General features: G+C 46.5%; 1 protein-coding gene and 2 pseudogenes across 2 annotated transcripts in view; all 3 read right to left on the bottom strand.

Annotated features, from left to right (window-relative positions):
* The window catches only part of IGF2BP1 (insulin like growth factor 2 mRNA binding protein 1), a 54,340-nt gene that overhangs the window by 3,008 nt on the left and 35,015 nt on the right, over positions 1-16,317 (bottom strand). Inside the window, exons 6-15 of one of the 2 annotated variants that reach the window (XM_017540064.2) lie at positions 15,848-15,911; positions 9,273-9,554; positions 7,949-8,083; positions 6,560-6,682; positions 5,656-5,791; positions 4,456-4,578; positions 3,988-4,107; positions 3,011-3,085; positions 2,043-2,174; positions 1,692-1,805 (exon numbers count right to left, since the gene is read on the bottom strand). In XM_017540064.2, coding sequence (XP_017395553.1) covers positions 1,692-1,805; positions 2,043-2,174; positions 3,011-3,085; positions 3,988-4,107; positions 4,456-4,578; positions 5,656-5,791; positions 6,560-6,682; positions 7,949-8,083; positions 9,273-9,554; positions 15,848-15,911 — 1,304 coding nt within the window. The remainder of the gene's footprint in view (positions 1-1,691; positions 1,806-2,042; positions 2,175-3,010; positions 3,086-3,987; positions 4,108-4,455; positions 4,579-5,655; positions 5,792-6,559; positions 6,683-7,948; positions 8,084-9,272; positions 9,555-15,847; positions 15,912-16,317) is intronic. The other variant, XM_017540065.2, reaches the window with a different exon arrangement.
* On the bottom strand, positions 10,626-11,177 carry LOC119472904 (annotated as a pseudogene).
* Positions 11,310-11,406, bottom strand: LOC119472916 (annotated as a pseudogene).

Genomic DNA, 16,317 nt, shown 5'->3' with positions numbered 1-16,317 from the left:
TGTAATCCCAGCACTTTGGGAAGCTGAGGCAGTCAGATCACTAGATCGCTTCAGCCCATAGGTTCAAGACCAGCCTGGGCCACATGGTGAAACCTCATCACTGCAAAAAAAAAATACAAAAATTAGCTGGGTGTGGTGCTGCCTGCCTGTAGTCCCAACTACTTGTGGGAACTAGGGTGGGAGGATCACTTGAGCCTGGGAGGTAGAGGTTGCAGTGAGCCATGATCACACCACTGCACTCTAGCCTGGGAGACAAGAGCAAGACCCTATCTCCATAAAGAAAAAAAAAAAAGGAAGTTGATCTAGGTTGGGAAAATAATGTGGAAATCAGTAAGAGGTCCAACTTCATCAACCCTGGCTTGATGTTTTTACATAGCTTTTCATTTAATTCTTATTCTGATCAGCTGAAATTGCTACAGTATGTAATATTAATATATCCTGACTTTGTCCATCTTTGGATATATTTACTCTCTTTAAAAAACAAAATAGCTGAATTAAAGATCCCATTTATCCTCTTAAGCTTCGTTTATAAAATGAAACTGTTGTGGGAATTAAATGAGTTAATATACATAAACCACATAAAACAGTGCTGGTTTACATCAAAAGTACCTGTAAGTCTTAGATATTATTGTTAAGGCTCTTGTTAATATTTTTTTGTTTTTTATATATATATATATATATATATACACACACACACAGACACACACACACACACACACACACACACACACACATAAGTATATATTATTGAGATGTAACTAAAACCTATCTTATTAATACTTCTCAAAGGATTATCAGACAAAGTTACTTATCCAAGGTCACATAGCAGAAAGGCTATATATGTGAAGTTTGAGGTCAAAGCTCCCTGACTCCAAAACCTTCATACTTGATGCTATATACCACACGGCACTGAAAGCCAAAAATCCAAGAGCCAGTTTGCTCCAATTGCTCTAGCAGCCCCAGCAGACCACAAGCCTGCTGAAATCCAGATATCCTCTATGAATTGTAGGAACTGTGATCAACAGTCTCCAAAGTTCCTTTCCAGTTCTAACACTGACAGGTTTAAGGTTTTAGGAAAACACCATTAGCTGTCAACCACCTGTTTGCCTGCCTTGTTGAGGTTCAGCAAAATTTGAACCTGATATTTGGCCTTTCCTTCTAGGCTCTGGAGCCTGTCCCAGTGCTGGACAGCGATGATGAGTTCTGGGAAAGGAAGGGAAGGGTGGAAGAGCAGAAACCAGGGAGGGAACAGCCATTCTGAGAAAAGCAGAGGGATTACATTTCAAAAATGCAATCAATCCAGAGTATTAGTACTGTTATCATTATTCCATGAACAAAACCAATCTTCTTTCCTAACCAGTGCAGAAAGGGACTAGGGAGGGACTAATGTTTAACGTATTACATATATATGTGTTACAATATACAATATATGTAGTAATGTTATATGCAATATATATACATGAAAGTTGTCAAATCACTTTCCCTAGAGAGTAATCAGAGGGAATAAGTCATCCACGCATCCTACTTCTGCATCTTAAAGAGGGTAACAACCTAGCCCAGATGCAGGCAGATGTGGTTGAGGCCACAGGATTTGTCAAGGTCATGCAAGTCAACCTCTGGAGTCTCTGCTTCTCTGCTCCCTGGGCTCCTGTAGCCCTCTCGAAATGGGGTGGGGGGCGCACCATATGTACCTGACTGGCATAGAAATGTCCGATGATTTTCACAATGACCTGGTCGTTCTCATCAGGGGTCTGGTCTCTTGGCACTACCACCTCAGCTGCCGTCAAATTCTGCAACTCGTTCACCTGGGGGTGGCCAGAGAGGAGCTCAGGATGCCATCAAAAAAGCATGGGTGGGGTTGGAGGGAGGGGCCAGGGTGACTAATGGGGAGAAACTGGAAGAGTCAGGAGCTGAGCTTGGGGAGTAGAATCAAGCAAATGAACAAATCAGGAGAACTGAAGTTGAGCAGCGCAGGAGCCCAGAGAGAGCTGCTGGGATTGGAGATCAAGGCCCAGGGCTTTCAACCTGGCCCTCCAGCTCACCGTTTTGCCACCTTTGCCAATGACCCGGCCGGCTGCCGATGCTGGCACCCGTATGTGGGTTTCCAGCTTCACTTCCTCCTTGGGACCAAAGAAGTTCTCCTCCTTGAGTTTGCCATAGATTCTTCCCTGAGCCTGGGAAGAGGAGGTAATTGTTAATCAGTGGATCATGTGTATCTGTGACAAAAAGGAAAAGTGGGGAAAAGGAAGTATAGCCCCCAAGTTCTGGCCCACAGGCCCTCCCCATCCTAGGCAGGCCAACCATCTAAGACAGCTGAAGGGCAAGGCGCAGGTGGGCAGCTTGTCAGCATTTCTTCTGCTTAGCTATCACACTGGAGACCCTGGGTGGAGATTATGAGTTATGAGTAAGCGAATAAACACTTCCCAAGGGAAAAAATATTTCCCAGAGGAACGTAATTCACAAGCTACAAACCAGACCTATGGGGTCTGGGATGATTACATTTATCTGGACATGGCATTGACCAGCATTTCAAGGCCCTAAATGGCAACTAATCAAGTCACACAGAGGGCAGGGCTGCCTGACACTCCAGTGGCCCAGAGAGCTGTCCCAGTCCTCTATAGGTTAAGTTAAGCTAATAGATGGTTCATTTTTTGGCTGTCTGATCAGAAGTTCGAGAGCCTTAGGATTTAGTGGGGACATAAAAGAAGAGAATCTGGCATCAAAGGCCTTCCTTAGAAATGAAGGCAGAGTGCAAATAAGATGCCTTCAGACTTCCTTCCTTCCCATCTTCTTCTGTTGACTTTAAAAAGGGAAGTGGAAGTCAACAGAAATTGAGTTTTACGTCAATTTGAAAATAGCTCTGCAGCCCTTTATCCTGCAGGGAAGGCTTAAAGGTATGATGAGGCTTGACGGCTAACAGCAAACTGCCCCAGCCTTTTTCCTACCACAGAGGAAATACCCAACCTCAATTCCTCCCATGTTCAGCTTGGAAAACAATAAAGACCAAAACCTTGAATTGGGCCTCCGGCGGTCCAGTAATGATAACCATACGAACTTTGGAGTCAGGTGTTTCAGGTGGTGCAATCTAAAGAGCAAAAAAACTAATCAATGATGGACCTGCTATGGGAAGACCCCCCACCATATCCACTTCATCCAGTTCCCCTTTACCACCCTTATTCGCACTACATTCTGAAGACTTAGGAAAGGAAGAACAAAGACCCTGAAGCCCACATCATCACCCCTGCACACCAGAATTATTAGGAGTACAGAGGTGGTCAGTTAGAAGGACTGGCTTCGACAACATTTTCTAAGTAGGACCTCCTGCCCCCTCCACCTACCAATCTCCCGATCTCCCAGAGAGGTTTCAGTGGAGTCTTGCCAACAGGTAAGGACACAAATAAAATGACCAACGGATAGAGGACAGTGACTGCACCTCCACTGGAGAACAATCAAGGTTTCTGCCCAACACCTTTAAGACAACTGAAGCGACTGGGTTTAGTTTGTGAAAATTAACAGTACCTTTGTTTCACTATGACAGATCTCCCTTCTCTCTCCCCTAGACACTGGCCTGGGAAGGTGACAAATAATCAACACTTGGTGTAACTATGTGAGCCAAAGGCTTTGGTTGCATAGCTTCATAATATTGTACTGATAAGGAAAGTGAGGCTCGGATCACATAGCGTATTGGGGGAAGGGGTGATAAAGTGGGTCTGGGATTTGAACCCAAGTCTATTTGTGTTAGAACCTAAGTTTTCTTTCTATGTTATAACCCTGCCCTACCCAGCCTGAAAACCCAGAAGCACCGAAGCCATTCCATGGGGATCATGCAAAGTCAAAAACAAAGAGGACTACAATTCCATGGAGGAAAGGCCCCTCACGAGACATGGAATTCTCAAATGAGTACGGGGAATCTGGGAGAAAGTATAGAGTGATAGAAGCAGAGCCCCCTCCCTTTCCAGAAACAGGAAGACCCACAGAGCAGATCACCTTGATGGAGGCGCTGGCAAACCGGGAAAGCTGTTTGATGTGCTGCCCCTTCTTGCCGATGATGGCGCCCACCGCCTGGGCGGGAATAAACACCTGCACCATCTCCTGCTCGGGAGCCTGCTGCCAGGACAGAGGGTGTTATTAGCTGGGGGCCCAAGGAGCAGGGCCCAGAAACCCTCCATTCCCCTGCCTTGCATCCTCGCTCAACGAGGAAGGAGTAAAGGGAAAAGGCCAGGAAAGAGTGAGGGAACACTGCTGCCTGTGCCTGGGCGGCATTCTAGGCAGACACTTGGGAGCCTCAGAGCCAATGGCTAGAAGCAATTGAGAGGAGGGACGCCCCTGAGCCCTTCCTTCCCTCTGCCTGCAAATTTGCCAAGCATTCAACTCCCACAAGGTGCTGGGCCCCCCTATTAAAGGAAGCTACAGATGGGCCCAGGGGTCCCCATGTAATTAAGAGCTTCCACCTACCATAAAGGAGCTATAGGGAGCAGCCCCGGCAACACTGCTGGGAGGTGGCGGGACTGCGCTGGACGAGGCTGGGAAAAGACCTACAGCAGCCAGGTTCAGGCCAGGGATCAGGTGAGACTGAAGCTGTGGAAGAAAGGTGAGGAGGAGGAGTCAGCATACCCTGACAGGGCCTGGTAGTCCCTTGTGTGTGGCCCTGGCTGAACCAGAAGGGCAAGTAGCCCCAGAGTAAATGAGCCAAAAACATGAAATTACATGCTTCTGCACAAAAGCATACTTTATGTTTTTCATACACTCTCACCTGCACACTTCGGGTGTGGAATTTTAAGTGATATGATGTTCTCACTGGACTAAGGGCTAGCAACAGCAATCAGAAATGCCAAACAGTTACACAACCTCAGAAGTCCTTTCTCTCTGGCTGTTTAGACTGCTGGAGACAGACAACAGACTCATGACACTCTACTATAATGCCCCTATATAAGAAGAAGGTACAGAAACAGAGCTCCATTTGACTTCTAGGACTCCGGTTCTAAAAATTTTCGGTCTGTACCTCAACCCCAAGTCTCCTTTAAAAAATTAGATAAGCTGCATGCAGTGGCTCATGCTTATAATCCTAGTACTTTGGGAGGCCAAGGCAGGAGAATCACTTGAGCCCAGGAGTTCAAGACCAACCTGGGTGACACAGCAAGACTCTGCCTCAAAAAAGTAAAATTTTTAAAAATTAGCTGGGCATGGTGGTGCACACCTGTAGTCTCCTAGGTACTTGGGAGGCTGAGGCAGAAGTATCCCTTGAGCCCAGGAGGTCAAGGCCTGCAGTAAGCTATGATCGTGCCATTGTGCTCCAACCTGGGCAACAGAGCAAGACCCTGTCTCAACAAAATGAAAAAGACATAAAATAAAATTCAGATGAAAATGATGGACCTCCCCATTTCACTAAAGTGCACACAAACACAAATTGTACACATACTTGGAATCACAGGACTCAAAGCCCAAGATTGGACCCCTACCCTAGGAACCAGGTGAAGAATCCCTGCTAATTAAATACAATTTAAAAACCTATTTCTGACTGCCAAGGTCCAAAAGCATCAACTAAAGCTTCAAGGCCACATGGCACAGGGCACGTATCCATCACCCCATACCCCACAAGCTGCTATTGCTAAGACTCAGGAAAGGATAACCAGAGGATACTAGCCCAGCACTCACGCTCATGGCGGCCACATCATTCTCGTAGGCCTCTCGAACTTTCTTCATTATTTCCTGCTCAGCCCTGCAACAATTCTCAATGGCCCCCTTCACAGTGATGGTCCTCTCAGGGTTGTAGAGGGTAAGGTCCTGCAACCTGGCAGGAAGAGCAGAGCCGTGTCCTTTCACTGGCAGGCCAGGACCAGGCCCCGGAAGGAACAAAGACAAGAGGCTAGCTGAGTCACAGGCCTACGATTTCTGCAGGCTATTCAACTTCCGGCAAACAACTCTCCATCTCCGGTATTTGGTGTCCCTAGTTTGTAACCAGGGCGGGGGTAAGATGGAGGGAGATGACTACACCCAGCTCAAACCCCTCTGTTAGCAAATGGATCCAATCACAGACAGATTATGGTTGCTGGTCAAACAGGAAAGAGAATTGTGCCGCCAAGTTTCTCCACTGATTCTACACAATCCATGTTCTATACCTTTTTGGACAAGAGCAACTACTTTGCCCACAGGCTAGTCTCTGATGAAATGAACAGGTACACTGCTTGCAGCAGCAGCCCACCACAGACAGAAAAGGGCCAAAGTCACTCCTCATACTGACAGGCCTAAAGCCCTGAGTCCCTAGCTCCTAGTTGCAGGCTGTCCTGGAGCCACAGGGAAACAGGGCTGCGATGTGGTTGGACATGGACTACAGAGGCAGCACTCTACAACACCCCCACCCCATATGGCAGTGGAAATGGGCAGATCCAGTCCATACAGAGATTTTTAAAATACTCTTTACCACTTCGACTATTTTTCTTCAAGAGGCAGAAGGAGCATCAATTTTAAAAGAGCACACGTCAAGGTTCCATGATGAAATACTGACCCTGGCCCGCATGCATCCCCCACTCATAAATAGGGAAACAGAAGAGAGCCTTACGAAGAAATGGTGATTTTTGTTTCGGTGTCTTGCTCCACCTTTTTCAGGTTCCGTCCTTCCTTGCCAATGAGACGCCCCACAAAATTATTATGGGCCAGGATCTTCAGGGGTACCTCATCAGCCCTTGGGAAGACAAGGGAAGAAGTAGAAGACAAAAGCTCCTTCAATTGTGGCCATCATGAAGACTCAATTCAATTACCATGCCACTCCAGACCCCCACATTTGGCATTTCCAAGTAAAACATCTCAAAACTTATCAAACTGCATACTTAAAAAATGTGTGAATTATATATGAATTGAACATCAATAAAGCCAATTTATTTTTAGCAGTGAACTGCTCAAAAAAAGAAAAAAGAAAAAGCCAATTTATTTTATTTTATTTTTTCAGACAGGGTCTCACTCTATAGCCCAGGCTGGAGTACACTGGCACACTATCAAGGCTCATCACAGCCTTGACCTCCTAGGGTCAAGCCATCCTCCCTTCTCAGCCTTCCCAGTACCTGGGACTGTAGGCATTGTCCACCACACCCAAGTAACTTTTCAATTTTTTGTAGAGGTGAGGTTTCACTATGCTGCTCAGGCTGGTCTAGAACTCCTAGCCTCCCAAGGTGCCGGGATGAGAGGCATGAGCCACTGTGCCCAGCCAATAAAGCTATTTTAAACAGCACACGTGTATAAAGAAGCATCTGTAAGCAGATTCCTTCCATTACTGTTTTCTGATGAGGAAAAATTTAAAACAATTTAAATACCCATCAAGAAATAGGAGATTCATTACCTCAACTATGGACAGCTATACGGTGGAATTCTCTATAAAAACAATGAGGTCTGTCCATATGTACTAATATATGTGCTGATACAGAAAATGAAAAAACGTATAGAACAGCCTGTTCAGTGTGATTCTCTTTGAGCTAAAACTCATGTGCACACATGTAGGCATGCATACACATACCTGTGAGTGCACAGAATTTTTAGGTTATACAACAGGAGTAAGAAGGGGTGGGGTGTGGTGGCACACACCTGTAATCCCAGCACTTTGGGAGGCCAAGGTGGACGGTCACTTGAGTCCAGAAGTTCAAGACCAGCCTGGGTGATATGGCAAAACTCCCAACTCTACAAAAATTGCAAAAATCTAGCCAGGCATGGTGGCACATGCCTGCTGTCCTAGCTACTCAGAAGGCTGAGGCAGAGGATGCAGTAAGCGAAATCATGCCACTAAACCCCAGCCTAAGTGACAGAGCCCTGTTAAGAAGATTTTCTCAGTTCACATCTTTTTGTGCGATTGCTGACTGTATTTCCTGTATGTCTGTATTACTGCTATGAAAAGTTGAGTTGGGGAGGCTCAACTGGACTGGCAGCCCCTGAGGATCCAAGAAAAAAGCTAGAGCCTTACGTTTTGGTGTCCTTGGCCTCTTTATGCATAATCTCCAAGATCATCTTACAGGCAGAGGAGCAGCCCTCGGGGGTGGAGTGCACACTGATGGCTTTTTCAGCTGCACCCGCATTCTCCTTCCTATGCACGTCAATCCTGGGGGTCACAAGGACAAGTCTGGTTAGTTGTCCCCTGTGATACCGGTACTTCAGGCTCCCGCCCCCCCACCACCACTCCTCAGTCAAAGGCACAGAAACTGCTCTTCTTGGAACAAGGTCAAGCAACTACAAATTTGGGAAGAGCAATGAGAGGACTGGAGAAACATGACCCATCTGTTACTCTGGATTCTGTCTTAGACCAGCAATGTCTCCATCCAGAGGTGGTTGGCGGCCAGGCACAGTAGCTTACAGCTATAATCCCAGCACGTCTTGGGGCTGAGGCAGGTAGATCACTTGAGGCCAGGAGTTTGAAACCAGCCTGGCTAGCAAGGGAAAACCCCGTCTCTACTAAAAATAGAAAAAAATTAGCTGGGTGTGATGGTACACACCTGTAATCCCAGCTACTCAGGAGGCTGAGGCACAAGACTTGCTTGAACCTGGGAGGCCAGGGTTGCAGTGAACTGAGATCATGCCATTGCACTCCAGCTTGGGCAACAGAGCGAGGCTCTCTCAAAAAAGTAAAAAAAATAAAATAAAAAAATAAAAATAATTTTTTTTAAAAAAAGGTGGTTAGGGAGAAGAACACAGCCTATGACACAAATGCAGCAGTGGGAATTACCAGCCCACGGCTCCAAAGCTGCATTTCTGCTTGAAACAAATATAAAGAGAAGACAGTGCCTCAAACTCAAAGTAAATAACAAGATTTACTATGATAAGGACATAATGTGACCTTTCTTTGCCGATGAGTACACTGATCAGCTATAAAGAGAATGAAGGTGGCTGTGGCAGAATGGGAGATGGGACACAATTATGAGGGTCCTGACTTTGGACAGGTTGGCCAGCCCTCTTACCACACTAAGCGGTCATTAAATCACAGAGCACTGAGGAGTGGCTGACATATCAAAATGAGGTTTGCCTGGAAACTTTCTATGAACTTAACATGAGAAATTATAGAACCTCTTGCTAATAAGAGTGTATGGCCCAGCACCCCAGACCCACTCTCCCTGCCCATCTGACCTCCCTTTCCCACAAGGCTGGGATTGGAAGCAGTGACCCCTTGAATGCTCCAGGCAATATTTCCTAAAAGGTAAATGTTGATGTCCCCAGCATGCTTCCAGGAGGCCTCTTTAGGTACTGACCATTGTTTTCTAGCACCCAGCCTCCATTCCCTAGGAGCCAAGACTCACTTGGACTGGGTCTGTTTTGTGATGTTGCGGATGGTGGCCCCCTCCTTGCCAATGATGGCACCCACATACTGGGTGGGCACCAGGAGTCGAAGGGGGATGTCCACTTGCTGCTGCTTGGCTGGAGCCCCCGCTGCCACAGGTGAGCCCTGGCGGGGCTGACCCCGGGAGCCAAAGCCTCCTCGGCGCCCATTCTCAGGTCCCTGTGCTATCTGCTCATCAGGGATGTAGGAGACCTTCAGGACATGGTTCTCCAACTGATGGCCGTTCAGCTTCATGATGGCTCTAGGGACAGAGTAAGAACCTACAGGTCATTCCAATCCATGCCAATCAAACCATATGCTCTCTTGGTCAAAGCACTCTAATACATTACAGCTTGGAACACACTAAAGAAAAGGAGAGGCTGGGTGTGGTGGCTCACGCCTGTAATCCCAGCAATTTGGAAGGCCAAGGCAGGCAAATCATAAGGTCAAGAGATCAAGACCATCCTGGCCAATGTGGTGAAACCCTATCTCTAGCCAAAAATATAAAAATCAGCCAGGCATGGCGGCACGCGCCTGTAGTCCCCTGGGAGGCTGAGGCAGGAGAATTGCTTGAACCTTGGAGGCAGAGGTTGCAGTGAGCTGAGATCAGGCCACTGCACTCTAGCCTGGTGACAGAGAGAGACTCCGTCTCGAAAAAGAAAAAAAAGAAAGAAAGAAAACGAGATAGCTACCTGCCCCACCACCCCCACCTTCATCTTCCAGAACTTTCCAGTCTAAATAGCATCAACAACTTCAAAGGAAAAGCACATAAATACAGTGATCCCTAACACTTAGTTGGGATTTATTGTTCACAAACGCCTTCTGCTGGAACAATCAGAGAAATGGGGTTCCAGTACAATAGACAGTATAGAATTCTGCCAGCCTAAAAAGGAAGAGCAAGCCATTGATCTCGAAGTACTCCCATGCCAACTGGAAAGCATACCACAGACCTGAAGAGGCTCCACGAAACTGACACATAGACTTTCTGGATTGAGAAATCCCTACCACAAGGTGAAGAAACCAACTGCTAACTACTACATAATTAATCCTAAATTTAGAGATGATGAAACCAAGATCAAAGAACAATGAAACGTATACATGTAGAATTCAAATGTTAATCCTGCTCTGGCATATCCTAATGAAGTGTGAGATTCGATTGACTCAAGAATGTGTGTTTGCTTTACCTTAATTATGAAAGTTTTTTTTAAATAAAAGATCTTTATTTCAGACAAAAATTAGTATTTCCATAATTAAGATAAAGCATACACACATTCCTGAGTCCACTATTTAAGGAGACTTATACTATAAATAACTTCCATGAATGTCAGAGATCCTAAATGTCATTTGAATATTTGCCTACAGGCTTATGGGAAAGCTTCTGAGGCCTTCTCTTTGCAGAAATTCCAGTTTTTCTGAATTCTTCCTTCCTTCAGGTATTCCATTTTGCATTCTTCATAAAAGTCTGGACCATTATAGTGAGGAGTTAGACATTCTTTCAATGCAGAATTTTCTTTCCAGCATTTTCCTCCATCAAGATTCCAGAATTATTGCAATATTTGGTGAAATCTTGAGCTTGTTCAGAACACCTCTCTCTGGCCTTTTCCCTCATTATTTTAGGGATCAAAACATCTTTTTCGACATGTCTGAGATGCTACTTTAAAAGCTTGCAGTGTCTTCCCCTTGTTTCTGACACAAAATTCAAACTCCTTGAAATGGTTTACACAACATTTCATGAATCATAACTGAAACCTCTCCACAGCCATGGCACACACTCCTCTTTGATCTCAATTCTCCTTTCTGTGGTCTTTGCTTAAGCTACTGTTTTTCAAATTTCAGGGCAACTCATCAGAAAGTTGTTAAATTTATATGCGGGGTCAAGTGCCATCGCAGCGGGTGGAGAAGCAGCAATTGAGGAACTCTTCTAATGAGCTTCTGGTCTTACCGAAAAGAAAAAAAAAATGCAGTCTCGAAATTTTAGTTCCTCTGCGGTTCCCAATGTCTTTTTCTTTCTTTCTTTTTGTTGATGGAACACTTCACAAATTTTCATGCCGCCTTTGCGCAGGAGTCATGCTAACCTCTGTACCGTTCAAATTTTAGTATATGTGCTGGAACACCCCATTGTCTTTTGTGCTACCTCTCCTTCCACAGTCTCCAGGAACCCCTAACCGCCCACTTGACTCTGGGGCCACAATCTCACAACCTGCCCCAACCCAAGGGGGTCCGCAAGCACTGACCTTAATACCACGTGCCACCAGCAGATGCCACAGCCCAAACCCAACACAAAGCCAACTTTCAAAATTACTAAGTCTCCTGGCAGCCATTTACTACCTGCTATATACTTGCCAAGCTCTACGCCAGTCGCATCGGGTCAAACCTACACCAGTTGACCGAGAGGGACGATGCGGCCGCCATGATAACTGAGTTAGTAAACCCGCTGGCGGTGTGAAATTATTACCAGGCCGAGACCAGCCTGGAGCCTCCACAACCGCCTCGTGCAGTCCTGTGCCCTCCCGCAAAGAGATCTGTCCCCTAGACTTGCCTTCCAGCCATTTAGGGCTTTTGACCATTTTCCTGTAGCCTGCCACCAAGCTGCTGCTAGGTATCCTGGCTGGAATCTGGCTCACCTCCAGCAAAGTGGTCAGGGCGGGGGCCCGGGTCAGCTTCCTGCAGTAACTTTTAAAAGGCCAGCAGTTCGAAAAATGGCACGGATGGCGGCTTGGAGGCGACCTCAGAGGGCAGGGCGTCCCCATTCCCAGCGCAAGCGCCCCAGCCCACCCATGGTGCCCCAGCCACCGCCACTGCTGCAGGGGCACGCCCTCAGGGAGGCGCCACATGCTGGGGCCCCGTGCGCGCAGAGAGGCTGCGCGGTCTCAGCCAACCAGCCAACCAGCCGCAGGCTGCTGGCCCAGACCGCTGCCCACTCCCGGCGCCCCATACGCACAGGCTCCCAGGGCAAAGATAACTGAGTTAGGACACCAGTATTCCAATCTCAGTTCTATTGCTCACTAGTTAAGTGAAGCAGGAAGCTTACAACCTAGTCTAAAACTAAGTCTCATCAACTGTAAAGGGAAATTTGATACTTGTGCTCTGCCTACCTTACAGGTAATATATTTATGTCTGTAATCCATTTTGAATTAATTTCTGTGTTCAGTGTAAGGTAGAAGTCCGAATTCATCTTTTGTCACGTGGATATCATCAAATTGCCCCAGCGCCATTTGTTGAAAACACCTTATCTTTCCTTATAAATTGTCTTTTTAGCACTTTGTGTGAAAATAAGAAAAACCCACGGATCATAAACATAAAGGCTTATTTCTAGGCTCTGAATTCTATTCCGTTGATCAGTATGTTTATCCTGATGCCAGTACCACACTAATTTGATTACTGTAGCTTTGATGTAAGTTTTAAAATCAAGACGGTTAAGGATTTTCTGGGTCCCTTGCATTTCTTCATGATCATTTTTGTCGATGTCAGCCAAAACTGCCTATTTCACAGGATTTTATGTGACAATCACAAGTGAAAGTATGTAATAGTAATAAATTAAGAGATTTGTCGTTTTTACACCTATTAAGTCTGGTACCTCCTTTGGTTGAATCCACCTCTGTGGAGTCCATCTTTAAAGGTTTTGGTTTTGTTGGGGATTTTTTTGGTTTGGTTTTGTTTTGAGACAGGGTCTCACTCTGCTACCCAGGCTAGAATTCAGGGGCATGAAATCAGCTCACTGCAACCTCCGCCTCCACCTCCTAGGCTCAAGCAATCCTCCCACCTCAACCTGCTGGCCATATGCTACCATGCCCAGCAAATATTTTGTATTTTTTTTTTAGAGATGGGATTTCGCCACATTGTCCAGGCTGGTCTTGAACTACTGAGCTCATGCAACCCACCCTGCATCAGCCTCCCAAAGTGCTGCAATTATAAGCATGAGCCACTGAGCCCAACCAAATTTTGAAAGATTATGAGATTTAAAAAAAAAAAGTCTGGGTGCAATGGCTCATGCCTGACTATCAATACTTGGGGAGGCTCAGGTGGGCAGATCACCTGAGGTCCTGGCCAATGTTGGAAAACCTTTTCTCAACTTAAAAATACAAAAAATTGGCCCGGCGTGGTGGCTCATGCTTGTAATCCCAGCACTTTGGAAAGCCGAGATGGGTAGATCACCTGAGGTCGAGAGTTCGAGACCAGCCTGACCAACATGGTAAAGCCCCATCTCTAAAAAAAAATAAAAATAAACCACACACACACACACAATTTCCGGGCATGGTAACGGGCACCTGTAGTCCCGTAGTCCCAACTACTCGGGAGGCTGAGGCAGGAGAATCACTTAAACCCAGGAGGTGAAGGCTGCAGTGAACCAAGATCACACTACTGCCCTCCTGCCTAGGCAAGACTCCATCTCAAAAAACAACAACAAAAAACTTTAATTGGCAAAACATGATATAGCACTTTGGGAGGCTTCAGCACTTTGGGAGGCTGAAGTAGGAAGATTACTGAGGCCAGGAGTTTGAGACTAGCCTGGGCAACAGAGTGAGACTCCCATCTCAATATAAAAAAAAATTTTAACTGGCCCAGCATGATGGTGCATGCCTGTTATCTCAGCTACTTCAGAGGCTGAGGCAGGAGGATCGTCTCAGCCCAGGAGGTTGAAGCTGCAATGAACTGTGTTCGGAACACCGCACTCCACCCTGGGCAACAGGGAGAGACTCTGTCTCAAAAAAATAATTTTTTTTTTAAACTGTGGCAAAGATGTAGGAATTAGAGACAGAACGGCTTGCTTACCACTTGTAGACTAGAGTCTCAGTATATTTGGTATGCCTGTAAAATGGGGCTGAATAAAGAGAGGGCACAAGCATAAGCCATTCCCAAGGCTGATGCTGGTTAGAAATGTTAACAAGGTGGCCAGGCACGGTGGCTCATGCCTGTAATCCCAGTACTTTGGGAAGCTGAGGTGGGCCACAATTGAGGTCAAGAGTTTGAGACCAGCCTGGTCAACATGGCAAGACCCCGTCTCTACTAAAAATACAAAAATTAGCCAGCTGTGGTGGTGCGCACCTGTAATCCCAGCTACTTGGGAGCTCTAAGCAGGAGAATCACTTGAACCTGGAAGGTGGTGAGCAGAGATCGTACCACTGCACTCCACCATGGGTGACAGAGTGAGACTTCATCTCAAAAAAAATTAAATTAAGTTTTAAAAATAGCCGGGCATGGTGGCTCAAGCCTGTAATCCTAGCACTTTGGGAGGCTGAGGTGGGTGGATCACCTGGGGTCAGGAGTTCAAAACCAGCCTGGCCATCATGGTGAAACCCCATCTTAATTAAAAAAAAAAAAATTAAAAATAAATTTTTTTTAAAAAACAGCTGGGCATGATGGTTCATGCCTGTAGTCCCAGCTACTCAGGAGCTTGTTAACAAGGCAACAAAGGCCAGGCGAGGTGGCTCAAGCCTGTAATCCCAGCACTTTGGGAGGCCAAGGCAGACAGATCACCTGAGCCCAAGAGTTCAAGACCGGCTTGGGCAACATGGTGAAACCTCATCTCTACAAAAAATACAAAGATGAACAGGGCATAATGGTGCATGTCTGTAGTCCCACCTACTCAGGAGGCTGAGGCAGGAGATTGCTTAAGCCCAGGAGATTGAGGTTGCAGTGAGCCGATATCATGTCACTGCAGTTAGCCTGGGTGAAAGAGTGAGACTTGTCCCCAAAAACCAAGAACAAGGCAACAATAGGCAGGAGAGAGCAAACATTGACATGAGCTTTAAAGCCAAAGGGCCCTGGTGGCCACAAGAGGCAGCAGGAACCTCTAGAAAATTCTGGACCCAGGAGGTATCTAAAAGAAAACAGTAGGTATTTGAGGAAGAGATGGGATTTTACAAAGTATTATTAGACTGGAGAAGGCAGCATGTTGAAGAAGCAAGAAGGCCCAAAGCAAAATGTGGGAAAAGCCTATAACAGGCTCAGGTATGAATATAAATGAATAATGTGCAAAATGTGTAGTCTGTCTGTAAATGCAGGTGAGAAGCAAAATTGCTCAACCAAAGGGCTAGGAGCTAAAATTGTGGGTGCGATGGGAATGAAAGGATCCTACAGCTATCACCAACTAGGTTCACGACCATCACTGCAGTAAAATGTCTGTTCCAGCATCCCAATGTTGAGGAATCTTTTTGAACCCCGAAGTTCCTCGCTATTATCACTAGATGGCGCCTTGAACACAGCAAAGGACTCTAAGGTGCTGGAGCAACCAGAGACCAATCAGCAGTGGACCTTTTCTCGGCAAGGGATTTCCCACTTCTCTAGGAGGACTTTGGATCCCTCCCTTCTACGTATTTTTGCTATCAATCCTGATATTTCTGAGCCTTTGAGATCCCTGAAACAAAGGACATGACGGAAACCCCCTGAAGAAACCTTTTATGCAAGAGTGTGGGTTTGACTTGGGCTATAATATCAGAACCCCCGGTGGGGACCCCAGCCTGCCTAGACCCCTGAGTAAAGAGGGACCAAGCTCCTACCATCCCCCCCAGAGCCCCCACCACCACCCCCAGCCCCACTTTCCAGCCCACTCACTGCCTGGTCTGCTCCCGGTTGGAATAGGTGACATTCACCACTGCTGTCTCACTCTCGGTGTTCACTGCAGAGAAAACAGAGGGCAGTGTCAGAGCAGGGAAATCCGGAGGTCCAACCAATGAATCCCCAGCTCCAGCTTTCCACATTTTGGGACCAAGAAGACAGCGGCAGGCCAAGCCCAGTGGCTCATGGCAGCAAATCCCAGCACTTTGGGAGGGCGAGGCAGATGGATCGCTTGAGCCCAGGAGACCAGCCTGGCCAACACAGTGAAACCCTGTCTCCACTAAAAAATACAAAAATTAGCTGGGTGTAGTGGCACAGTTAGTCCTGGCTACTGGGGAAGCTGAGGCAGGATAATTGCTTGAATTGCTTGAACCTGGGAGGCAGAAGTGGCAGTGAGCCGAGATCGCACCACTGTACTCCCAACCTGGGCAACAGAGGGAGACTCTCAAAAAAAAAAAAAAAAAAAA

Source organism: Cebus imitator, unplaced genomic scaffold (genome assembly GCF_001604975.1).
Source record: "Cebus imitator isolate Cc_AM_T3 unplaced genomic scaffold, Cebus_imitator-1.0 Scaffold123, whole genome shotgun sequence".
NCBI lineage: Eukaryota > Metazoa > Chordata > Mammalia > Primates > Cebidae > Cebus > Cebus imitator.
The sequence above is the reverse complement of the archived record's forward strand: the minus strand, read 5'-3'. Positions and strand labels throughout refer to the sequence as shown.